The sequence below is a fragment of the Simochromis diagramma genome, unplaced genomic scaffold, assembly GCF_900408965.1.
Source record: "Simochromis diagramma unplaced genomic scaffold, fSimDia1.1 OVJJ01000293.1, whole genome shotgun sequence".
Taxonomy (NCBI): domain Eukaryota; kingdom Metazoa; phylum Chordata; class Actinopteri; order Cichliformes; family Cichlidae; genus Simochromis; species Simochromis diagramma.
The window spans coordinates 6,103,211-6,130,590 of NW_024386801.1; the positions used below are offsets into that span (position 1 = coordinate 6,103,211).

General features: G+C 42.9%; 1 protein-coding gene across 1 annotated transcript in view; it reads left to right on the forward strand.

Annotated features, from left to right (window-relative positions):
* Nucleotides 1-21,638, forward strand: part of LOC120729607 (zinc finger protein 469) — a 200,499-nt gene extending 178,861 nt beyond the window's left edge. The window contains 2 exon segments of the mRNA XM_040025336.1: nt 8,575-14,737; nt 14,739-21,638. Of these exon segments, the coding sequence (XP_039881270.1) occupies nt 8,764-14,737; nt 14,739-20,542 (11,778 nt within the window). The 5' untranslated portion in view covers nt 8,575-8,763 and the 3' untranslated portion in view covers nt 20,543-21,638.
* The last annotated feature ends 5,742 nt before the right edge of the window (nt 21,639-27,380 follow it).

Genomic DNA, 27,380 nt, shown 5'->3' on the forward strand with positions numbered 1-27,380 from the left:
AACTATGCTACTTCTTATTTCAGATCCTGCACATGCCCCCCAGATCCTTCCCCCCCACCCCAATCCATTTGTTTATAGATAGTTTTATCAGCAACATATAAAAAAGGTCTCACTCACAAAGGTGGCACATTGACAAGCTAATTAGAATGGAATGTGGGGCACTCCAACAAGTGTGTTACGTTCTCCTTCATTTTGCCTTAATTGTCTTGGCTTTTCCAAACCATTACTATAAAGTGGTTTTGAGCAGGATGTATACCACCTTGTCTCTCAGCACTAAACAAGCAGTGCTGAGGCACAAGCAGTAAAAGGATAAAGTTAGAATCCTGCTAAAATTTCACTAAATGACAGCTGAAACTGAGCTTCTGTTGCTATGAACGAGGCTATTGTTTAAATAGGATTCGTTGTTATTGTTTCCAAGTGCTACTTTAGGTACAGCTGAACTGCTGAAGTGGACCAAAGTGTTGAGTCTCCAAAATAGAAACAAATTTTTAATGATGTTTGTTCGGGCAAAGGAGCTTTTGTGTGTGTGTGTGAGAGAGAGAGAGGCTGCCACAGTTCAGTAGTAGTTTGACTGCATTTTAGTGATGTAAAATGCATTACTGAAACAGAGTTTCCAGTTTGCACTATTGTGACATAGAGTAAGGGGTGATGAATTGGTCCAGTCATGTCTCTGGCAGATCGTTTAACTTCAGTAAGCCTTTGAAGAACTGCCGTGACCAAGGAAATCCTTGACATCTGAGACACAACACAAAGAAACATAGACACAAACACAATCCAGCTTATGGTCATAACATACGCCTAATAAAACCAAACAGAAGGGAAGCAAACTTTATCACCATCAAGATCCTGCTGTTTTGTCATTGGATATTTTTGAATACCATGTCATGCATTAACACAGGCTACTTAGGAAAGTCATAATTAGGTCATTTGGACATTTCCTTAGGCTATTTAAAGAGACACAGGCAGAGTGAATTTGGAAAATGCTGGTACTGACTCACGCACACTAGACCTGGAATTCCCTCTTTGCCATTTGCCAGGGGCCTACTGATTTTGGCATTGGTGCAAATTGGACGGAAGAATAAAAAAGGGAGAGAAAAATATTAAGCTGTGTTTTTTCTTTGCTACCCTTTCCACTCATCTCCTCACATAAATGCTAGGAATTCTGCTGGAGACACAAAATACTTATTATCACCCTAATACACTCAACTCCAAACAACCTAAGCTAAGTCTAAGGAGCTTGGAAAGAACAGCGTCTGGACTTCTTTAAGTTGCTTGAAGATGTTTCACTTATCACCCGAGAAGCTTCTTCGCAGACATTTTAGCATTAAGTTGTGACTGTCAGTCATGCAGCCACTCCAGTAACCTTCGTCCTAAATCTTCCACAAATGTTTTTGTTTCCTCTCATGACCAACCCCCACCTGTCCCTCAGTTCCTGTAGCCTAATGCTAAACTGAAGAGATTTTCTTTCATGTGGGTGTGGGATGGAGACAGAAAGAAAGTGTTAAGACAGACAGCACAAGATAGAATGAAGGAAAGAAGAGGCACAATGGTTCATCTGGGAATGATGTTTGAAGCAAGAAAACAGAAGTTTACTGGTCATGTTTTTTTTTTTTTTTTTCTCTGTTCTTGTCTCTGTCCCAACCTAACGGTAGAATACTGAGCTCTTTCTCTCGGCATATGGCACATCAGATGCTGCCAAATCTAAAAGGAGTGAATTACTTTCCATTACAAACCCGCTCTCCTTTTGATTTAAATCTCTGTGACAAGATCAAGTCAGAATTAAATCTGACTTTGATTCAGCCGCTGGTGCCGTAAAGTAATATTACATCTACTACTCTATAAAAACCCAAACATTGTGCATGTCAGTCATACAACTTATACTCACGTTGTACATAAACAGACTTGTCTGGATAAATACAGCACACATATACAATTTTACTCCTCTGAATGTGTGAATGCACTTTCATGCACTCACGTAAAACCTGAACCATTTTCCTAACTGCTATCATGAAGTGAGACCAAATGTTCACAAAAATAGTTTTTGTATATCTGCCAGCTGTGAAGTCTCACAGAAAAACCGTATTTCATGAAAATGTGCTTGTTTTATGTGGCACTGACATGTACTGCATTTAAATGGCCCCCTTTCCCAAAGTTTCACAGTCACATGCCGGGACTCGACTGTCCCCTTGTCTGGAGATACGTGCACACTAACTCCTGTCTAAACCTTACTAAGCAAAAGTTGAACCTGAAGGTGAAAGGTCATGAGTATAGCCTGCAGGTAAACAGGAGTCTAAAAGACTTTCGCCTCATTGTCTTTAATGGATTTCTGCCACTCCCAACTTCTTCTAATGAAAGCATCTGTCCACAAAAGGCTGTAGTATGCGGGCTTATCTGGCTGTCTAAAAGAGAAACAAATCTAACTAGAATCTCAAAATTATTTAATATTGCCTGTTCTTCCATACTTAGTTCAACACACAACATGCTTTAAATACCCAGTGATGTTAGGTTTGCTTTTACTCTTTTTGCAGGGGGATATAGAATTTCTTCACTGCTTAAAACATTAGTGTGAGGCACAGACTTTATGCCAGTTGTAAAAATCATTTTAGAGCTTTTGTTACCGTGTAGAAATAGCAGCATGTGCATGGCTGAATAAGTATTTTGCCATTTAGGCATGGCGTATGACGACAAGGAAGCTTGTGTCAAAATTTTGTGGCTACCGCTCGGCTTGTTTCTGCACGCTTGTGTTAGGTGAGGTTGTTCATTTGCTCATGGGAGGTAGGGTGATGGATCACTAACAAAGTGCTGATTCCCCAGAGGTCAAAGAGGTTGTTGCGCCTCTTTCGCAGGCCCAGTCTCATCTCTGGACTTTCACCTATGTGCTACTGGCCCCAGAGTCTCACTGCCTCTGGCTTCTTTAAGGCACAGGATATGCAAATAGTAATGGAGCAAAACATGTAGGTCATAAATAGATGGACACTTTTATTGTAACACGGTATCATGGATTTATGGGAATCTGATAACTAATGGCTGCAGAAATTATTTAATGAAAGAGAAACTGCAGACAAAGTTTACATAAATATGTCTGTACCGTATAAACCTACATGCCGTTTCAGTCCTTGAGTATGTGTGTACAATAATTTACCTCAAGGTTTGTAAAGATCAAAGTTTATTTTCATGTAGAGGATGAAAAAGACATGTATCTAATTATTAAATAAAACCGGTTTCAATTATTTAAAAAAAAAAACTTCACATACTTTAACATCAAAGTAAAGATTAACAGATGGTCTTTTTTTATCTGGCACATTTGAATTTGTCAGGATTGTTATGGTTTCTTTGTAATGTGTGACTGAAAGAGCTAAAGCCAAAGCTTCTATGTTTCACCCTTCACCTTTTGCATCTACTGTATCCAGATTCAATAATTGTTCTACCATGACCACTTTATAACGGGACTTTCCTCAGATACCTTTCAGCCAGTGTTTAATGAGTTTAGGTTATCTTTTGTGGTATGTGGCTTGGTGAAGAAAACATGAAGTCTCTTTTACCTTATAAATACCTAGATATGTGCAGCAATTAATAGTTAGTTATTTTACTGGAGCTCTTGGTGTGTCTTATAGTATTAACTGTCATCTGGTTAAATTTCCCCCGAGTACAGCCCTGGACCTAATTGAAACAATTACAAATGAGGCTAAATGAGAATGTGAACTGATGATTTTTTTAGAGGCAACCAAATACTTTTGCCCAGGCAGAAGAAAGGACAAGCAAATATTGATACGGTAAAGAAGGAAGACTTTCTCCATTAAAAACAAGAAGGAGCCAGGAAATTTTACCTCCATCGCCCTTTTCATTAATATCCTCTTCTACTCACTCATGTTTTACATGTCTGTCACACACACCTTTTTCTGTCACAGCCACACAAGTAATATTCCACAGACAAGCAGAAATACTGGAAACTGTGTCAAGAAGAAAAAATAATAACCTTGAAATGCTCTAAAACAAAGATTCCATCATGTTGATGGAATGCTGTGGTTAGCAATATGGAAACAGACTGACTCCAGAATTCAGTGGTTAGCAAAAAAAAAATAAATAAAAGAAAAAACTCGTCTGTGAAAGAGGAAAAACTTGGGAGGGGGTAAGGACAGCCTCTGGAATTACACACCAAAACCTCTGAGACGCGCACACTCATGCACACTAACAGATTCACATACACATACACACCTTCTATCTTACCCACTGAGCAGTTAACCACAGTGGGTGAAGGGTGGGGTTAGGGTGGTGGCGAGCAGGGAGGCACAAATTTAACAAACCTCCTTTAGTGCTTTGCTCGCTGCTTCATTTGAAGTGCTCAGATGTGCTCCTTTTTCAGACACTCTGAACTGACTTCTCGCAAAATGTCACCAGTATGGCAGAAGACAGATGACTCATTAATTATCCTCTGTAAATCGTACACTGAGAAACTAAGGTTATGAACTACTGACAGGCCACTGCTGTTCGCACACCCACATCCATTGCTTCTGTTTTAATAACTGCGGTGGCTGAATTGAGAAAGCGCATCACTGTCATATCTCTCCTCCTAGCCTGCCGTTAAATAGACATAAGTGCAGAGATCTTAAAGGCAAATTGCTTGCATAATGGATGTCTCCAGAATTACAGGGGAGGAGGCAGGCACGCTGACAGAGGTTTTGGCGGAGAGCCCCAACAAGGGCCTGGGGCCAGCCGCTCTCACCATGCATTCTCTTCACTGGGCTGGTCATGCTGGGAAAGGTGTGAGGAGAGCAGTGAGACACCCCACCAGCATCCCTCTCATTACACAGCCTACTGGGCTACGCAACACACTGAACAACCCATCCCTTTTGCACACTTTTCCTTCTACTTAATGGAATTCCCCGTTACCCCATAAATGCCTCTCCATTCCATCACCTCTTACCTCTCATCATCTCTCGTCTTCATCTGTCTTCTCCCCCTCAGTGATCTTCTAGACCACTGCATGTTGATGTTTCGGTGCACAAGCATCTGGAAAAGGCGAACAAGCAACTGATGGCAGTTATTGATTTCCATTATTATAAAGGAAGCCATTCTTTGTAGGAGTGGATTACTCACCCTGCTGTTGCTTTTCTCTTGGCATTAAGGGTTTTTTGTTTCTCTGGAGAGTCATTGTCTTCCCGAGCCACCTTTTTTTTGTGGTGTCTTAAACAAATGTTGAATTGCTGCATTGTTAAGATCACCCATTTTAGTAGCTCTGGTCTGCTTTTACCATTTCTGTGAGCCACCTTTGGGTACTCTCCTATTACAGAACGCACATCAACAGAGGTGTTGAGTGGCTCATAAAAAAAGAGATGCTGAGCCTGTAGTCTTTTATGTTAACTGATTTTGAGAGATATGGCGCTTAGAGGTTTTGGCCTCTAAATGGCAAAAGCAGCTATGTGAGACTGATGTGATGAGTCGACAAAGATTTTGACAGCGCTACTAGCAAATATTCACTTAAACCAACACCACATACATCCTGTTCTAAAATGACAGGAAAGGGGCTTCCAGGAAATTGAGCTTTCATTCAAGCACCTTTTAACCATCCCTTCCTTCATTCCTGTGAGAAACCAGTACAGACCCTTGTGAAAGTAATGGGGGAAAACAGTGTAGCCACTTTTGTTACAGTTATGTGCACGCACACACACAAACACGCATGGACTTATACCACAAGCACACCAGTTCTTAGGCACTCAGCAGTCTCAAGCTGAGAGTCAGGGTGGTGTTGTGGTGAAGCCATATGGGGCGCCACTGCCTGAAAGACTTGGTGATTTGACAGGAGGCTTGAAGAAAACACACTCACATGGACACATACACACACAGCCTTAATTGACTTATAAAACTGCACTAAAATGCGCTTTTATGGAATAAATTTTAGACCAGTCACACAGGATTTGATATGAACTTGTGCCCAGCTTGCAATTCTGTCACCACCACATTGTCTTTATACACAGTCCAACAGCAATTCATGCTATTTCATGAAAAAACTGAGTAAGCAGTGCAAAAACACCACCAATTTGCCAGATTAATATGCAAGCAGTCTCTGTATGAAATAATTCTTGTTTATGAGAAGGGAAAGAAATACTGTGCAGCCCAGGGCTGTAGGGGAAGTGTCCAAGGCATTTTTAGACTATAATTGACCCTTTACTCTTTGTAAACTGACAGCTCAGGCTTTGGTGCTACTTCTGTAAGGTTCCTGTGATCCTCATACTGCTCTTTTTGTTGTTGGAGGCGTTCATTCACAGCCACAAACCGCAACAGCCAGTCTAGGCAAATACAATTGAGGCTATGATGTATGATCGTGACTGTTGACTCAGCAGTGCTGGATCAAGCGCTGCCTGATGGAGACGCGGGCAAGACCGTTCACCCCAGTTTCCCCAACCGGTGGCAGAGATACCTGCAGACACTTTGGCTTTCAGATTCTGTGGAGCTGTAAAGGGGATGTGATTTTTCACAACCAGGTCAAAACCTAGCCAGGTCTCAGCTTCAGGTCTCCCTTCCAAACTGTTAAATACCTCTGGGAGGTTTACCACAGGATGAGACAAGGAAACAAGCAGCACAGGGAGATCTTGTCAGAAAAAATTGAGGGTCATATCTCACTGTGTGTCATGTGGTATCTGAAAGCATTGACTGCTGCTTTGTGGATGGAAACATAATGGCCTTCAAGGCTCAAAGCTGTAGGCCAACACATCTCATATCAGCTCATCTCCTCGTCTCTGTGGCTTTGAGAGGGCTTGAATTTATACAGTGAAAAAAAATTGTCCACCTTTAGGGACCTATCTGGCTGTGACCTCACTTACACTACAATACAGTCAGCATACCATGCACTTGCTAACTTATTACCATTAATAAGGCCACGAGACATACTCCTACAGAAACAGGATTGTATTTATGTTTCATCGTGATTAGATGTGGTTTGGTTCTTTTGCCAGGGTGCACAAAGAATTCATTTGTGAGCCATCTGTCATCGTCTTCCAGATAGTCAGCACTAATGTTGTGCTGTCAAACAGTCTTATCATAGGCTCGGTGCTCAGGTGATCAGATACGATCTCTACGAAAGGAATTTGGACGTTTTGCAAAAAAAGTAAAGTAGGGTTGTTTTTTTAAATCTGCCTGAATTATACCTCTAACTGAATATGGCTATAAATAAAAAGAGTATATAAATCATAATTACCATACCAACCTGCTAAAGGATGTTTTAGTAAAAATATTGATTCCACAGGATGGATTCAAGATGGAAACAAAATCAGGTGCTGATGACAAAATGACCCAGAGAGTTCCAAAAAAATAATCTCCTGAGAGACTGATGAGGGTGCACATACTTACTGTCTGTTTGTCTTTCACATCTCACAGTGTTATATACAGTTTTCTGGCTCCATTATAGTCACTGCCTAAAAGAGAGGCTCGATTCAGTGGTACTTAGTTTTTCATTTTAGTATGCAGTTTTCACTCATTCCTCACAAGCTAAAACTTTCCTCAGTAAACCACAAGTGCTTTGCTCAAGGACACTTCAGCACAGTGGATGGTAGCCAAAACAGATGCTTTAACCAGAATGGTAGTCTCGGCAAACACAGGCTACCTCCAGTACCGGTATAGTCAGTGGAGGCAGACAGAAGATGTGTTGGAAGTTTGGTTACCGGGCCTAGAAATTACATTTTGGTGCTAACTGCAAGTTTCATTTGGTCTGACCTCAATCAACCAGGAGCATTGCCGGGCCAAAGTAAACCAGGACCCGAGAGCACTGTCTGGGATGCCTGGGGAAAGGCAACAAACGTCAGTGTGCCCTCACTTCTCACTGTCTAAGGGCTGGCTGACTAATCCTCGATATTCCTCCATGATCTAAACCTGAAGCCCTCTGTAGCAAAAGAACACTGTGGCATTGTGTCCCTTCTCTCAAGGAGTCTGTGATTCATTTACTGGCAATGCACTTTGGATGCATGTACTGAATTTTTCTCATCCTCAGAACTACGTTCAACTTCATCATTCCAAGACGAAACTGCTTTCTTTGTATGACTGTTGAATATGACACAACAACTATTTACTGCTGTCAAGCGAGAATCAAGCACTCAAAAAAACTCTATGTGGTTGTTTGAAATGTGTCTGTTGTTGCAAAAAGGAACTTAGACTAAGTAATATCTCAAGGACTAGTATGAAAAGGCAGAATTTTGGAATTCCCTATTGATCACACAGTGTAGATTGACAGTACTGTTGTTTGATGCTGCAATACTGCTCTCTGCTGGCAGAAACAGGGAACGAGTATATGACATGAAGTAGCTTTGTGTGAAACTGTAGGGTTTTGTTTTGTTTTTTAACTTTATTTGTTTCATTTGGAAGTTCCTGACATTTCTATTTTCAATACTAACACCTAGGCCAAAAAGTATTTTTTGGATACACAAGTTTTTCTGAATGCTGTTCAATGTTTCGCTTGCATGTTTAATTAGTATTGTTTGCTTTTAGCTAACAAAAAACATTTAATTTCTAAGAGTTTTTAATTGTTTTGATCAGATAGTTTAAGGTTGCCATCTGATCCTCTTTGCTCTTTATTCCTTCCAGGTCTGATTTGCTTTGGTGCCAGATCTGCAATTGACAATGAGGGTGAAGAGATGAGCTTGCAGCGAGAAGCCCGGTCCCTGCAGTTCCTGCCACTGGACATTTAGTGATTATTACTACACACAAGACGATGTCCCTGTCTCCCAGATAGCGCTTCTGAGGACCAGGCCTTCACAGCACACATTGTGCACCATGGCAGGAGAGACTCAGCGAATGCATGCAGTCAAAGAGCTGGACACTGAGTCCAAACTGCAGGATGAGGGCACCACGCTGGAGCAGACGAGTGAAAAAACCTCAAAGGAATCTTCAGAGCACTTTTCAAGCACAGGCACTGAGGCCAGAGCCAGTAGCAGAGGGCCCAAAGCTGAAAAAATAGAGAAGAAAAGGGACTGTCCTCAGCAGCGTGAGGCTGTCATACGACCACAGCAAGCAGGGAAGATTGACTTCAGATCACTGCAGAACAGATCAAAGTTCGCCACTGACAGGACTTGGTCGAGTGGCAAAGGCAGTCCCCAGTCTCCAAGTGGAAAGAGCCGCAGCCGAGAGAAAGGGAAGCGGTCAGTAAAGACAGAGCGAGGCAACCCACAGCAGCTGTACAGACCAGGCATTACAAATCCACGCACTGTTGGTATTGCATATCCACAGCAGAAGGTTTTGCCACCCAAGAAGTTGGAAACCAGTCGTGGCCCAGTTTCGGGCAGCTACAGATTCCACGTTCCCAGTATACCAGAGAGAGAGGCCGAACTACAACAAGAAGAGCTTAGCTACAGCCGCTGTTTCCAAGAGGCTTCCTCTAACCTCACCTCCCAAAGCTTTACCTCACAGACACTGGGCTCCTCAAGTGGAACATCATCTCACCCACACCCACCCCTGTCACAGCAGCAGCAGCCAGCATCCATGGAGAGCAACAGTGCACAGCCTGGCGGCCAACTGATTCTGACTGACTTTCATCTGAGTGGCTCTAATGCATGGGCATCTCCTGAAAGGACTTTCAATGGTGCTAACTTTGGGGTTTCATCGCAGAAATCCACTGCCCTATCAGAAGCAAATAAGGCAAACACATTTGTGCCTGGCCCATTTCAGTATGGATATAATTTAATGGAAGAATCAACCTCTGACTCTTTTCCCTGTGAACAGGACCCACAATCCCAAGACTTCACAAACGCCTCTTTAGGTTCCGTTCATGTGACCCACAACTCGTTTTCTTTCGCACCTGCAGAAGGGCAAAATATTGCTCAGAACAACACTCAGTTCAATAATGAACAGCAACCAGAGGATCGAAGCACTTATCCTCACAATCCGCAGTCACAGTTTATGCAAGGGGTGGTATCATCCATCCAGTGTCCAAGAAACCTGAGTGAGGACTCAGCCAGCAGCGACAGCTCTGGCTCCAGCTCACAGCAGTCGGAGCAAGGAAAGACTGGGCTGGCCGAGAGCACAGATGCAATTGGACAGGCAGACAGTAGGGATGCAGCCATCACCTCGGGGAGTAAGAGAAACTGTCACCCCAAAGACACAGCTGCCAACCAAAGAACACTCATTCAAGGAAGTATGCATGCAAGAAATATTTCACAAGTCCCAGGCTCACCAATGCACTTTCCCACCAAAACATATAACAGCATTCCAGTCAATAACATTCGCTCGAGCACAATGGCTTTTGATAAAAACATCAACAGTAATGTTCTAAGTAGGATACCACACTCATGGGAGGGGCCTAATAAGGCATATTCACAAGAAGATCCAAACACAATTCAGTACACTGATATAAATGACAAGTTTCAGTTTCAGAACCAGCCAGCGATTGACCAAAGGCCAAATTCATCTAAAAATAACAGAATGCCCTGGCAGCAGATACGACCCACCCCTGCCATGCCAAACCAAAGTAGAATTGAGTTATCTAGACAAATAAGCAATCAAAAATTGGCTTACATAGTTTCCCCCTCTGACTGGCAGGATGACATAAAATCACATAAACCCAGCTCGTTGAAAACTCCTGGCTCATTTCAGAACAGCAGAACTGGTGATGTCTTTTCAAACCAAAGACAGGAGATTGTTAAAAAAAACAGTAACACAGTCCCAACTTTTAAAGTAGAAACAAGCCACTCACAAGTATGTGAGTCGAAAAATAAGGTAGTATTCTTTGGACTCAATCATTCTCTTCCAGCAGCACCGTCAAGAAACTACAGCTTTCCACCATTACAGGTGCCGCCTATGGGACTGATGATGGTATCGCCTTATGAATCCCCTTTGCCATCCCCAGTTCATAATCCTGCATCTAGCAGTACCTGCTCCTCCCACTCCCCAGCATCCACGAGCCCTGTTAACATCAGCTCAGAGGACACGCAGATATCTAAGCCAGCACCCTCTCACCCATTCTATCACCAACCACAAGGCAAAACCCAGTTACCCTCAGATCACCTGAGCACTCACTCCCACCAGTTTCATTCCGACGCTCCGCGGAACCTTCCTTTTGTACCAGACAGACCCAAAGACGACATGATGAGCTACCTGCAAAGCAGTAGTCATGTAAAGACAACTCTGGATGGAAGCAAAGCTTATGTGGATAGTTTTGGCGTGGAGCACCAGCAGCCTCCCCCGCCATACTCTGCACATCAGCTGTTAGCCAGCTCATTAGCCACAGCAAATCTTGACCAGTTGGATGTGCTCCTGACATGCAAACAGTGTGATCAAAATTTCAACAACCTGGCCTCATTTTTAGGCCATAAGCAATACTGTGCTCATCACACGTTTGCACAAAATGACCTCAAAGAAACGGCAAAGATTGAGGACAGTAGAAAATACCATTCAGATCCAGCAAAAGCAGTGTCGTCCGTGTCAAACGTTTCACTCTCAAGGTGTCCGTCTGATCTTCACTTGTCTTTGTTGGGCCTCAATAAAAACGGCGACCTGATATGTGACAGTGAAATGAAAGGAGACAATAAAGACGATTCAATGAAACTGTTCTCCAGTTCAGTCAACCTCCCCGAGCTGGAAATGGATGCCAAGTTAGACAGTCTAATCACAGAAGCTTTGAACGGACTGGGATATCAGTCAGACAATGCTGAAATAGACAGCAGCTTTATTGATGCATTTGCTGATGATGACCTCACCACTGTCAAAACATCGTCAAACAAACAATCTCTGAAAATGAAAGAATCCCTGGTCTTTGAGAGCAAAAATAAACAAGCAGTTGATGATGTGTCTTTCACACAGGAAAAGTATTTTTATGACTCTGATGTAGAGAGCCCTGAGAAAATCTCTCTGAATCTGGAACAAGATGAGAAAATTAACATAAAAAAAGAAGTCTCTCATAAAAATTCAAGAATTGCCTCCAGGGAGAAGACGTGGGAACAAGGCAGCAAAGTGAAAGAGGCAAAAACTCTGTGCAAGAGCGAGGGCGAAAACACGGGGACACAGAGGTTACTCTTATCCAGCAAGTTTTCGGAACGCTGCGGCGTTAAGAGCTTTCAGGACAACTCCGCACTTCGAGGGTCGGCACCCTCACAGGCCTCCACCTCTCCGACTTCAAGAACTGCAGTGAAAGAGAGCAAGAGGAAAAACACTGGAGGGGGCACCTGGAGCAAAGAACTTATTCACAAAATAGTTCAACAGAAAAATAAGCTCCATAAACTCCACGTCAAAGGTACTAAAAACCTTCAGTTTTCCTTGGTGATGGAGAGACTAACTCCTACAGTGCAGAACACCGCCTTTGGAGAATACGACTATGTCTCAGACTCAGATGATGAATGTGAGCCCGTAAAGATAGCAAGCCAAGGCCGACTGAATCAGAGTAGTCGCTGTAAATATACATACACTAAAGAGTGCAAGTGGCGAGCGAAGAGCGAGAGGGACCAGGCGGCATGGAGGCATGAGTCGAAGGAGTGTTTTGAGATGAAAAAAAGCGAAGAGGTTTCTCTCTCGCCCGACAAGCACGGCTCTCACCAGAGGCTCAGGAGGCGGGGTAGCAGATCGTCCACAAGCAGTGAACTCAGCACATCTGTGAGTGTTTCAAGTGATAGTATCAACAGCCCCAAAAGCACTGATCGCACTGACTCAGACTGTGAGAAGAAGACAGACAAAAACAAAGAGTCTCCAGAGCAGAAAACCCATGAAAGGTCTTCCCCTCAGAAGTTATTTAAAGAGTCCAGCACACTTGCACTGACTTTCACAAAATCTGTCAAGAAGTATAACAACAACAAAGCCATTCATTCTGATATCAAAGACAATACAGAAGATCCCAAGAAATGTCACTCAAATCCTGAAGCTGCTGATCTAGCGGCATCCTCACAAAAAGCAAAAGACACAGTAAAGCACTTGGAAAAAAGCAAAACGTCTCATGCAAAATCAAGAGAGAAACCCGTGTTTCACAAAAAAGAACCCAGTACAACGGTTACTTCAGACAGAAATTCCCTACAGAGAGCAGACAATCTTTGCCCTAAAGACGAACCAACACAATGTGGCGGCACAGATAACAAGACATTTAATTCACAGTCCCCCGCTACCAAAGAAACTGATTTCAATATTGACAGAAAAACAAAGGGCAAAAGAAGAGAGGGCTCCCTGGCTGCACAGCCAGAGTTATCAGACACCCCCACGTTTGAAAAACAGAGCGACAGTGTCTGTGCAGTGAAAGAGGCTATCACTTTAGCCAGTGACCTAGTCACGCACAAACCTGGGTCTCTTTGCAGCTCTTTGATGGATGAAGTGTGCCTGTCTCCAACTGAAAGCCAAAGCCCGCTGATACAAAAAGACACACTCCACCTCATGCCTTACCCCCTGGACCAGGAGCAAGGACTCATTAAATCTCCGCTTTCATTTGACACCTCATCAATGTTTGGGGACCTCACAGGCTTTGACGGTGGCCTTTACTCGGAGATGCCGATACAAAAAGAGGCTTTCCATTCAATAGAAAACGCATCGGAGAAAAAAGACGAGTTTGTGTCATCTTTCTCTCCTTTTCTGGAGCAAAGAGACTGGAATCTCATTGTTAGCCCCGTTCTACCAGATGAGATATCCCAGTACAAAAGCAACTCGGAGAAATCAAATGAAAAGAAGCCAGATTATAATCACATTCCTTTGTCTCTGCCAGAAAAAATAACTGACTACAGTGCAAATCTCAACAGCTGTGCATCAGAGGATGAGCTGGAGATAAAGAGAATAGTGAACGAGCTCGAGAACCAGCTGCAGACAACAAAGTTGGAAAGGCCACCGATACTAGATCAGCACGTCCCCAAACAGCTGCAAATGAGCAAATTTTCACCTTTACGTCTGGGTGATGAGTCAGAGAGTGAGTGCCCCACTTTGGATGCTAAATGCTCTGTACCGACGATAGATGTACCTGTTTCGATGCCTTCAGAGCCTTTCACTGAACAGGGACTCTCATGGCACGGCACGTTTCAATTTGAGCTAATGGGTGAACATCACAGTCCCCACACTGCAATTCACAATGAATCAGGGGCTCTTGAAATATTTTCAGACAAAGAGGGCCATGCACCAAATTTAATCTCTGCATCCTCACGTATTGAACACCCACAGCTCCACCTTGATCAAAAAACGGAGGAAAGAAGTGCTGAAGAAGACACTCCTGCGGAAACAAAGGAAGAGATTTTGGAGCAGAAGAGATATGCAGAAAATCTCATGAAAAGTCTGGAGGTGATTTCACACTCTATATTCAAGAAAGAACCCCTTATATCAGTAGACAAAACGCCAAATGTCAACTCTCCCCAAAGTCAACAACATGTAGAAACTGAATGTCAGGCAACAGATGCAGTTGAAAGAGAAGATCATGAGGAAAAGGAAGCAATTATGAAAAAGGAGAATATATTATCACCTCCAAATATCAGTGAGAGGAAGGATGAAATTGAATTCATTCTGGATGAGTCAGAGTCATCTCTCTCCAGCAAGGCTGACCCCAGAGTCAATGGCAGCCAGCCAAATTCATCGCAGCCAAGTGAGGCCACAGAAAACAAGGATTACAAGGCACAGAGTAAAGTCGCATCAGAGCAGGATATCTCCAAGAGTAGCACTTTAACCGAGACTGCTCACTGCTCAAGTGTGGTGACACATGAGCCACGTGTGGATGAGGAATCTTGCGGGAACTGTAATGCAGAGGACAATGTCGATCAGCTGTTTAAAAACAGTAGTGTCAGCCGAGAGTATTCACCCTACGGGTGAGGAAGCGGAGGCGGTGAAGGGAATTACGGGTCACTCTGGTGTTCATCTGTTATCACCAGCTCAGGCTGAGCCCAGTTCAGATATTAGTGAGAAAATGGCAGATGTGACGAAGGCAGCAGCGGAGCGACAATCAGCTGGTAGCCATGGTAATCGTGACGACAACAGTTCATCGCATGCTGACGAATTAAAAGTGGAGCGGTCAGAAAGTAAAACTGTTAAAATAACTGTTGAAACATCAAGCCGAGATCATTTAATAGGCCTGTCGACACAGACGTACGGTGAAACTGATATGTCCGTAGAGATTGTCACCACAGACAAGCCCTGCAGTCCGTTACTGGTGGAAACCAAAACAGAAAGCTCTAGATGCTGCTCGCCCTTCCATGACACCCAATCCATAGAGGGACAAAGCAATCTGTTGATCATTTCACAGTCTGATGGCATCATTAACGGTGATTCCTGCAAAATGACTCCATTTAATGACTCATTAAAAACTGAGACAGGTCTCATCTTTGAGTCTGCTCAGAAACGAGAAGAGATTTTAAATGTTCAGGACATCAAAGAGCAGCTTCCCATTGATTTCATGGCAAGTCAGCATAACTCACCGTGCAGAGATGAAGTGGAAGAAAGTCACTGCGTCTATTTAACGACTGCTCCATCAGTCAGTCCTCTATTATCAAGCTCTAATCAAATGCCTATGCGGAAATGTAACACAGAAGAGGATTCGTGTAAGTCAAACAATACATGCGACAATAAATTTATTGATCAAGACTCCATTCAAAATACAAAATCCCCAAGAAGCAAAGGCAAAAACAGAAATTCAAACAGTGAGGAGCTAAACACAACCGTGGAGATGGAGTACTCTTTAATAAGTCCGCCTCACCTGCACTTGGGAATGAGAGAGTGTAAAATCCCCAGATCTGAAACCACCATCTCCTCTCCACTTCCAGCAACCGTTATGGCAGAACCACCAGTGGTATCAGAGAGCCTTGGAAAAAGAGATTTAATGTACGACTTCAAGCTCAGCCCACTCAACTATAACAGCATCTCAGATGAACCTCCACAACTAAACCAGTACGATTACATACCAGTCTCACCAGCCAGTCAGCCTAAAGAGAATGCAGATACCGTGCTGAGACCCAGTGATGACTCTGAATCATGTGATCTGAGTATAAACCCTGCACTGATTTTTAGCAAAACTGAAGCAGACACAGGAGCATCACTGAATTCCAACCCTGCAGCTAAGCTATATTCATCCGATGAACCACTGGTGCTACAGCAGAGTATGAAATTCACATGTTTTTCACTGGGGCTTCCAGCTCAAAGCAAGAGAACAGACTCTACAGCTGGTAATGTAAAGACAAACCTGGAGGTTTGCCATGAGGTGCTCAAACCTGTTGAGAATTTGCATGTGCATGCAGACCTTCTGAGCAAGGCTGAAACAGAGACTTTAGATTCTCACAAAGCTTCTGTTGAGGACAGTAAACTTCTCAAAAAAACCTTTTCAGATGGTCCGCCCACTCCTAAGCCACTCATCATCTGTGAAAGTGAACAAATGCTGATTCCATCAGACCCTTCAGAGAAGCGACCAACAATAGACACTGGCCAGTGTTCAACAACGCAAATACACAAAGATGTGACGCAAAAAAAGACACAGAGCAGCGCTCAGCAGGGCAAAGTGCTCTGCGAAATTTGCTTCATGTGTTTCAGGACTGTGCCAGGGTTAAAGAGGCATAAAGCAATGAAGCATTTAGTCAAAGCTGAAAAACACACTGGCCCGCAGAGTGCAGCATCAAGCCATCAGGGGAGTGCGCTTATTTATGAAGCATCACAAACTACAGAGAAAAAACATAAAGATGATTCACAGACCTGTTACCCAACAAAAATAGATGGCCTGCCTGAGATAAGTAGTGCTCTCATATCTAAAGCGGCAGAGACCGAATCCATCCTGGAGGAAATGGCAAGTGAGACAAGTGCAGTGGCAGTAGATGAAATAGGCTATCAAAGCCCAATGCTGTCAGTAAAAGCAAAGAAGAACAACAAAGCTAGAAAGAACAAGAACAGTGAGGTAAACAGAAAGCCAAACCATCTCTCTGATGAGCTTCTGAATATATTAAAAACAGATATACTTCAAGCTATAACTCCCGAATTCAAAAGCAGTGCAGAGCGCAGCCAATCTTCTGAGGAACAGGAGAAAACCAGTGAAAGAACTGAGGAATTCCCTCACTGTGCTGCTTCAGAGCCTGCTTTTGACAACACAGCCCGATCTCCAACAAAAGAGACAAATGTACTTAATAAAACTGTGGAGATCAATCAAATTGCTGATGCAGAAGAAACAAAATGTACGAGTATCACAGAGATGGCAAATTTGGAAGTGTGTACGGATAATAATGTGGAAAGTACTATAACTGTAGAAAAGGAGGTTATCAGAGAATGTGATGAAAACAGAAGGACTCTGCTCCCTGTGGAAGACATGTGTGAACTGAAAGGTTCAGAAGATAGCCTTGCCCAGGAGATTCTTAGAAACGTGGCAGGCGAAATAAAATGTGAGAAAAACAGTAGCCCTGCAGACAAAGTACATCCTCTCTCCTGTTTGAACTCCACAGCTCTCAGCCCTCCAAGTATAAGTCCTGATCTGAAGGCCCTATTTGACGATGACACCACATTCTCACAGCTCTTCCCCAGAGATGATGAGGCAAAAAGGAAGAAGTGCCCAAGGGTGTACAGCAAAAGAAACAAAAGGCAGAAGCTATCGCCCCGTTCAAATGTGACTGCTGACTTCCTTCCTCCTGAAACATTCGTGCAGAGTAAAGATCAATTCGCGGAAAACCAGGCTGAACAGACTTTTAATGACAATCACGCAAAGCACTGTGAATATGAGACAATTTCTCTTGATGATGCCATCATGTTGAATATGTGCCACAACAGCACAATAAAGGCAGATGTCACACCGCTGGCAGATGTTAAACAGAGGGATCAGGGGGATGCTGTTCATGACAACATTAAAGAGCTCCGCAGCAGCCTCTTGAAACCACTCGAAAGCACAATTGATAAATCTTCAGTTGAATGGAGCGGCCCCGCTGCCTTCACCAGCTTTGATACCAGCTCATCTGTGACCTCTGACCCCAAATCTTGTAAACCAGAAGTAGCATCCACCCCGTACACTGTGGAGCCAGAGGGCGTTCAAACCTTCCACAGCATTGACATCCAAAACATGAACACCACGTTTCAGCTTCCAGAAATCCAGTTCTTTGATTCTAATAAAGATATCTCAGTAGCTCCTCCAGCAATCGCAACTGTTGATGTGGAGAATAGAGATGATGAAAAGCCCAACAAAGTGGCAGAGCGGCGAGGCAGGAAACGGCAAGATGGCGGAATGAAAGTCAAAGATAAACAATACAAGTGCAAAGTGTGTTTCACTTGGTTCCTTACCCTGGGTGAGCTGAACTTTCACAAACTCTCCCACAACCCCTCTCCACCTCCAACCTGCTACATGTGTGTCCAGCGTAAATTCAGCTCCAGGGAACAACTAAGAGACCATCTGAGGGAGAAGCATGCAAAGAACAAGACAGGTATCTGGACCTGTGGAATGTGTTTGAAGGAGATATCAGATGTGTGGATGTACAATGAACACTTACGGGAGCATGCCACACAGTTTGCCAGGAGGGGTCAGACTCAAGGATCCATGCTAGGCATTTCGGGCAGCTTCATGCAAGAGACAGCAGTGAAGAACTTCATCTCCTCAATAATGCAGCATCGCCCCAGCAAGGTGAGCAGAGAGGCCAGCAAAGTTAATAAAGAACAGGAAAAAGCTGTTTCTGCAGACAGCACAATGGTAGAGGGTGCTGAGGCAAAGCTTCACAAATGTAAAAGCGCCAGCGGAGCTGGTGGGAAGAACGCCTTAACCCCACTTGAAGTCCTGCACAAAACAGAGACACCTAAAAGCGTGGAGATGCATCCCAACTGCAAAGACCCCTCAAGAGACTGCCACCACTGCGGAAAACAATTCCCCAAACCATTCAAACTCCAGAGACATTTAGTGGTTCACAATTTGGAAAGGATTTTCCTGTGCCACAAATGCCCCGTCTCTTATCAGGAGGCCCAGGAGCTTAAAGATCATCTGAAGAGAGCTCACGAGGAGGTGGATGAGCTGGATTCGAAGCACACCACCCTCTACACCTGTGAGCTCTGCGCTGATGTCATGCACGTGATTAAAAAATCCTTCATCTGCAGCACCTGTAACTACACCTTCTCCAAGAAAGAGCAGTTTGATCGTCACATGGAAAAGCACCTGTCAGGGGGAAACAAAATTTTCAAATTCCGAGGCGTCTTGAGACCCGTCAGAGTGTCTGCATCCAAAGAAGATGAATGTGTTTCGCCTACAAGTAAAAAGAGGAGAATTCTCCCTGACAGTCTGCAAGAAAACAGCTCAGACAGTGGCATTGCTAGTGTAAGCTCACTGCACTTAAATCAAAACTCTGACACACAGTCTTCCAAACCCCCTGTGTCCATGGCAGACGACTCCACACAGACCATCAAAAATGAATACCACAGTGACACAAACAATACAAGTGTGAAGACTGAGGACATTGCTGAGGACTACTCTGAACTGCTTGTAGAGTTGGAAAAATGCATTCATATGGATTCTTCTGAGTCTGCTACACCCAAGAAGGAGGAAATTGACCCGACTCCCTCGCCTCATCTTGATAAAGAGGGTAATGAAATATCAATTCCTGAAGCATGCGACGTGAAAGAGGAGAATGAGTCGGTCCACATTAGAGCAGAAACAACCTGTTGGTCAGCATCTAAAGAGAGTAGTGGTGCGGGGGAGGAGACTGTTAAAGCTAAGGAAGGTTCTGTTCAAGGTGACGCTACAGAAACGGAAGAAAAAACTGATTCACCTCCTCCTAGTGACAACTCTGTAGTCAGCTTAATAGAAAATCAAATCAGTTTAAAGACACCTGAGTCTGCAAAGGATGAATCAGCTGTCGATGTGATGGACCAGCAGGGGGATGAGGAGCAGTGGCATCAGATGTCCAACTCTTCTAGTAATAGCAGCAAACAACAGATCTTATCTCATGGTGCTGAGCAGGAATATGACAGTCAGAATAAAGAGAAGGCTGCCCTTGAGAAGTCAATTGACAACACCAAAAGTAGTCCAAAGACCACAGAGTCAACACCAGGCCTTCACTCCAAGGTTTCCCCCAATGCCTCAGCTTCAAATGAGGATAAGGAACCGCTGAGGCGACAGAAGAAGAGAAAGGACACGAAATCCCCTCATAGCCTGCAAAGGGTTTCCTCTCCAGTCACACAAGAAAATTTTGGCGTTGATTCTAGACCCAAGAAGAAATTTTGCCCCAGCAAGTGTGCAAATCCGTCTCTGCAGAGAAAGTCAGATGGACTGAATGAGTACCCTGTGCTGTCCTCAGTACGGGATGATGTCGTTAGCAACAAAATCATTTCCAAGTGCAAGACTGTAAGTTTGGGCTTGCAGTCGAAACGAAGTCTGCTTGATAGCTGTACGCAAAAGAAGGCTGAGTTTGTGAGCCCTCAGAACGGGGACTATAAAACCAAAAAGGGAACTCTGGGGAGAGCTTTGCATTCTCAGATATCGAAAGTTTCTTCAGTTCCCATGAACAATTCTTTGAAATCTCGACCAAAGATAGGGGTAAGGTCGATGGAGACCCATTCCTACCGGACAGCAGAGTCACAGAACCACCTCCTCAGCCAGCTGTTTGGCCAAAAACTCACTAGCTTTAAGATTCCTTTAAGGAAGGACACATCAGAATCTATTAACTAAGGGTTGGGGAGGGGGGGGGATCTGTGAATAATAGACTGTAAATGTTCACAGGTATAAATGTTTAAGACAATTCATTATGGTGAATGAGATTGCACAGCTATTTTCTGTGAAATGCTTTAAATCTTTAAATACTTACATAGTCACTTTATTTCTTCTTTGTACATGTGTTTTTATTACATAAATGTGAGGATGAATGGCAGATATGAATATTGGGTCAGAAATTAAATATGCTAGTTGGAGAAATCATTGAACTTTTTTTAAGAGAATATATTTCATTTACCTAAAGGAGAGAAAAAAGAATACTTGAAAATACAGTAAAATATTTTGTTTTTAGAAATGCATGTTCATGTTGCATTCATAAAATAATTTTTTTTAATGTTTTCTACTAAAGGACCAAATGACATCAGAACTGACATGGACTATTGTCTGTGCACCTTTCATAAATACTTCCTACATAGTCATTTTGTATTTTTTTTTTTTTTACATTACTGTACTGCATTGACATTCATCGTATTAGCCTTTGTATAAACATTACGTGGTGCTACATTGTGTTTTTTTTATTGTAATGTGAATGCCAATGTCCTCAGAAGGGAACATGAGATCTGTAGCAGATGCAGTTACAAACGTACATCAGACTGTTTTTACTGGCTCTCTGTATTTTATTAATACTGTGTAAACCATCCAAGTAAATCACATGTAGGCTGACAGAAAACAAAATTAGGAAAAGCTTCCATTGTATAAACTCAGGTGCATACAAGGACATCAAAGTCCCAAGACCTGTATTTGGAGTTCTTCCCATGCACTGAAAATACCACACACAAATTACAAACTCAATCATCTGTGTCTGTAACTCCAAGTGTTTAATTCTTAATAGTATTTACTAGGACAACAAAGGTGCTTTATCTTGTTTATACTGTATGTATCTTACATTGTATTATATTGTAGGTAGATGAATGTGTGGTGTAAAAGTTTTATTTTAAAAATGTGCAAAATGAATACGAATGAGAAGAAAGGGAAATGCAGTGTCTCTTGCAAGTTGTAAAGTGGCTCACCAAGTGCCTGTTTTATAGTTGGTTATTAAAGATCTGTACAGGTCTCTCCTTGCTCTTTTCTTCTTTTGTTCATGACATGTTTTGCAAATGTTCCTACTTCCATCCCTGCGGACTGCAGCTGTCACCGCATGCTTCAAACACTGGAAGCAGTGGAAGGTGCGTGTGCCTGGAGGCAAAAACAGGTGCACACACAACAAACTCTGACGCCATATTTTTGTCTTCACATCAGCACTTCGCTGAGCTCACTTTTCATCAGAGAGACGAGCATAAATGTATCTTTACTACAGGGAAATATTCAGCAAGAAGACAGTTGCATTTATCCAACCATATGTTGTTGGTCTCCGTGAGCACTGGCAAGCAGGCAGCGAGGAGCTCCCGCTTGTTTCATGCTTCCGTCATGCTGCTCTACCACCACGTGTAAAATGGCTTCTGTTCCTACATGAACACTTTTCATCATCACATAGGAATAAAAAGCCATATTACACAGTGGCATACACACAGAGAATACAAGGAGGGGTGTCCTCGCATTTTTCCCCGTATTACCTGAGGGGAAAAAGCAAGAAGAAAAGAGGATAGTCAGAAAAATCAAGTCTTTCTTTGGTTGAAGCTCAGGATTTGGTTCTTGAGGGAAAAAAATAAATAAAAGATTAAAAAACAGTATTCAATAATAACAGTTGGCTGACTGAAGTGGATGTCTACATTACAAGATGACATTTAACAGCAATCATCAGCACACTGTAAAGGACGGTTTAAACTATTAGTCTGTGTTCAATTCGATTCAATTCAGTTTTATTTATATAGCGCCAAATCACAACAAAAGTCGCCTCAAGGCGCTTCTGTGTTGAGGATATAAGCAGATTTCCACATATGTGGCTCCTTTTTCTTCAAAATCAAAGATCTCACTTGTGGTACGAACACACTGGTGTTTTCTGTAAACACTGTAAGCAGCCATCGGCCCATGTGTTGATTCAGAGGGAGTGTGGAGGAAACAGAGCCACCGTGTTGTTGAAATAACTTCTCCAATTATATTTGTGTGAATGCTGGTTTGGCAGCAGACACAAACACCATATTTTTGGACTCACTGATGACAACTGAAAATAAAGCAGGCATAACTGGGAGGGAATTATAGGCCTCGGTCCCTGTCAGCCTCTCTCAAGGAGAAGCAGCGATTCAGACTGCATGAACGTGTGCCGGCACGTGTGCTATATCCTGACCTTTGTTACAGTACCCAAAATAAGCACTTTAAAGATAGAAAATCAAGATTGTTTCCTTGAAGCAGTCGAGGAGATGTCATGAAGGCTGAGTGCTGAAATGAAAACTCTTACAAAAATCAAGCAGTGTTCAGAAGCATCCCAGTTATATCATCCTGCGTATAGACCCTAGAGTCTAATGCTTGTGAGGCTTTTCCAATACTCCTAAACATTTTAGATACACATTGCATAATCAGAAATGGTCTAACGTTAGCAGTGATGTAAAATGAAGGATTTGGCATTTAAATTGTTTTTGGACCTAGGTATTAGCAGGTTTTGGTTATGAAGTAATGAAACCCATCATAAATGTCACTGCATCAGTGGAAAGTCATTTTTAATCCTTCAGTCAATAATTAATAAGACTCTAGTTTGCCTTTTCAGTGTCAAAAAGTGAAGACTGTCTCCCCTGATGTTTATCCTCAGCTGTCTATCTATGTATTTAAAACCCAATCGTCAATCTTTCGCTCAGCATTTGTTAAATACTTCCAGATAACCCACAGAATAACTTGCTGTTTAATATTTAATGATGTATAGCAAGGACTCGGTTGGATTACTAAAGCAGCTCACTGAAGCATAAAATATTTTGTGGTTTTTGTAGAGCTGCTTTTTTCTTATTCTAAACAATAATTAAATTCCCACCCATTAGCAGATCCAGAGCAAAAAATAAATGAAAAACCTTCGTGGGAGGATGGATGACCATCTGTTGATGCGTGTGTGTGTGTGTGTGTGTGTAGTAAAAGAATGCCACTGACTCATTGGCAGACGTATCAAGATTAATTAAAAAAGAAAAGAGTTGCTGAGGATCACAATGTGCTTTGGTTTAGCCTCAAAGATTAATCATTTAAAATGCTTAAATATTGAAAGACCTTGATTGTCACAGTAAATATAGGGTGCGTGGTTCATGAAGATTTTAACAGTATTCAAAAACAACACAGTTCTCAGTGTAACTGTTATGAAGTGAAATCTAGTTACAGATCTAATTAATGCATGATCTGGACTGGGAGTAAATTTATTGCACTGCAGGAATCCTTGCAACTCAGGGACTCAGGCATGAGTGTGGTGCCTGAAGGCTGCATCACTGATGACTTCAGTGACGTCTAAGCCATCAAATTGTGTCAGTGAAATGCCTGTGTGGTGATTAACATGTCGAACAGAGCAATTATAATAGAAGCAAAATTACAGTTACATGTTGCTTTGTACGTATATTACAAAGTTTGCCATTTAACCGTCTCAGGCTCAAATTAAAATTTTTGTTGCTAATGCACAACCAAGTCCTGCAGTGGTACTTCTGAGTAAAAAAAAACTCATAAAATATGTATGTGGGGTAATCAGGTTGTTAGTTTTTAACTGTTGCAAATCGGCAACGCCTGCCTCGAGAGGGTTAAGTGTTTACATTTCAGATTTATTATCCTTCTGAGCTCCACTGGTAATTTATACGCTAATTAGTGGTTGATGTTTTGTCCTTGACTGCATCTGGATTTTACCTGAATGTCATGCTGAGCTTGGTCCCCCCCCACACACACACACACAGTCTTGTTGTTGTTGATTAAGACAGAATTAGAGACCTCAGCAGATTGTGTCACAGTTTAGCCCACAAAGTGTCACACATAGTATGAGCCCCACACACCCTACTGCCATGCATCCTTTTATCATCTGATCTATAAGGAAATTCTCCAGAGGCACAGTCATGCAGGAGCATGACAGGAACGCTTTGCACTTTGAAGTAGAGTGACATTATCAGTAAGTACGGTCTTGAAATAGCATCTCCTCTCACTCCACATCTGAGTCTCCCACCCCTGCCTCATCTGATCTCTGACTTTCTTTCCTCCATTTTTTTCTCTGCCGCCACCCTCATTTTCCTGCTCTTCCTTTTCTCTCGCTTTTCTGCTCTCTTCATCATCAATTTCCAATTCAGTGTCTCACCCCCCCTCTCCCCTTCCTCATTTTTGCCTCTGCCTCTCCCCATTTTCTCCTTTCACCCTTTATCTTAGTCATTCACCTGATTTTTCATACATTCCTCTGTTTTTTACATTTCACCCCATCTCTTTGCAGCTTCCACATTTTTTTTCCGTCTATCCCAGCTGCCTGCACACCTTTCCACCCACTCTTCTTCCTTGTTTTTTCCTTCCTTTCTATCTCCCTCTCATTCTATCCCACTCTCTCGCCTCACCCTTTGCTCCCTCCTCCCTTAGGTTAGTGTTGGCAGCCTCGCGGGGAGGTCATGAGATCAGGGGCAGATAGAGATGGGCTACTGGTCAGCAGTAATGACACACAGGCTGAGGGGCCACTCAGGTCGCCTGTGTTGGGAATTTTCACTTTCAGCCATCATGGAGAGATAAATGGATAGGCGGGAATTCGCTGCATGAAAGGGAGGGAATGACTGAGCATCCCTCCCGGCACACACAGGAGGGAGATCGTGATGAATTTCCATGGGGATTGTATCTGAAATCATTTTTGTTCAGCAGGAAGAAGGTGTACAAATAACTCAATGCAGGCACTTTGCCTTGATGTAAACAAAAAGGGAAGAGAAATCTTTGAAGTCAAATGATCAGTCAGATTTTTCCTGACAGACATCAAAACGATCTCTATCCAATTTCTTTTTTTAAACAGGAGCGAGAAATCTATGCAAGGAATCTCCCACAACACTGGAACCTGAAATAGAAGTCAAATGAACTAGGGCAGCAACAACATCAACATGAATTATGGAGCAAATGAGCAGATAAAAATATATCTCAGTGGGTAAAAGGTAATATAGGAAAATGAAACATTAAAGTGATGCCAGGCACACTTCAGATTTCCTAATTAATGGCCTCTCACCATGAAGTCTTGGCCGCTTACTGCCAACAGAGGCTTTATCAACTCAAACATTTGTCATTGCAGTCAGAGCCAGAGAGGAAACAGGCTGCACACAATAGCTAAAAGTACCTGTTTGATGTTCCAGGTTTACAGAAATAAATGGGGTTGCACTGTAGGGGCTATGCAAACAAAAGCCTGTCGATGTGTGTCTGCAGCCACTGGAAAGCTGCAGCCAACAGCAGGTGTCTCCAGAGCAGCTGGCCTCAGCAAACAAACACACAGCTCATGTTAAAGAAAGTTTAATGCAGACAGACATAATGAGTTTAGTTGAATTTTGTATAATTTTCTCATTTCTATTTATACCTCTTTTATACTGATTCATCCTTTAAGCTGTTGACAGACTTGAGAAAAATCCAGCAGATAATTGGTGCTGGGTCAGAGTTAAACAACAAGAAATAAATACCTGCGTCGTGATATATACATTTCAAAATTGGCTTACAGTAAGAGCGACCCATTGTTGCGTACAAGGCTGGACCTGACGGCCAGTAGGGTTTCCTCACGTACCTCCAAGACATTCTTCACCCTCGTTCCCTTTCTCCCGTGCTAAAACCTTCATCCCTTCCCCCCTCCTCTACCTCCACAGCGTGCTCTCCCAGCTTTGCCCCTGCTGTTTCTGTGGATATCACAGAGAATCTGAAGGATCTATTCTGACATTTGATGTGGCACAAAATTGGATTTCCACTGTGATTCTCTCCCCAAGCGCCTCGTGGAGTGTAATCCACGCTGTGACTAATTGAGTGACATGCCAACAGCCTGAGAGTGTAAATGGATGGTTGCTGGTGATATGTGTCTGTGACCTGTTCTTTTTTTCTTTTTTTTTCCAAAAGCCGGTGAGTTAATTAGACAGAAAACAGAAATAACACACACAACCTCTAAATCTAAAGCAGAGGCTCTGGTGCTGAATTCTCCAACACAAAGACACATTTTGTGCTTTGTCAGTGTCATCTTGTGTCGTTGCCTATTGAATGTGACCCTGCATTGTTGTCTGGCTGCCTGTGACATTTATAACTAATATCTGCCACAAAAAAATCCAATTTCCTTGTATAATAAACAACATACTCTATAAACTGGCTTAATTTGTGTGATGGGCAGCAATGACATTCGCCTTGTGGATCAGAGAAGCTGTAATCTAAAGTGGGAGACAGAGGTGTCAGTGACAGATGTTACAGGATGACTCACCACTGCTATGTCACCTGTATGACCACCAGCATCCCAGAAGGCATTGCTTTAACCTGGCAAATCCCTGATGCAGACAGAGGAAGAGCTCTATAACAATGACGCAACAGACAAAAGAGCATTTCCCCCCCGCCCCGTGTAGATAAGTTATCTTTGCACAAAATCCCTACACTCTAATCTCAAATCTCTGTCATGCCCTCTGCTCTGGGGATCCTGCATCTGATTTGGATTTGAATAATTGAAGCCGCTTTTCTCCTCCGAAGACTGGATACAGCAGTTTCCTCTTCATTAAAAACTTTCCACTAATGCGCGCGGGTGCCTGTGTGTGTGAGCGCACCCCTTACACGAGCACTCTCCTTTCACACCCCCGCTAAAATATACACACCCACACAAATTCACACGGAATTAGACCGGGATGGAGAAGTGTACACTGAGTGCATGCACTCGTTCGCTGTGACACGTTGTGAAAACATGATAATTACTTTGAACAAGTGAGTTGCTGGC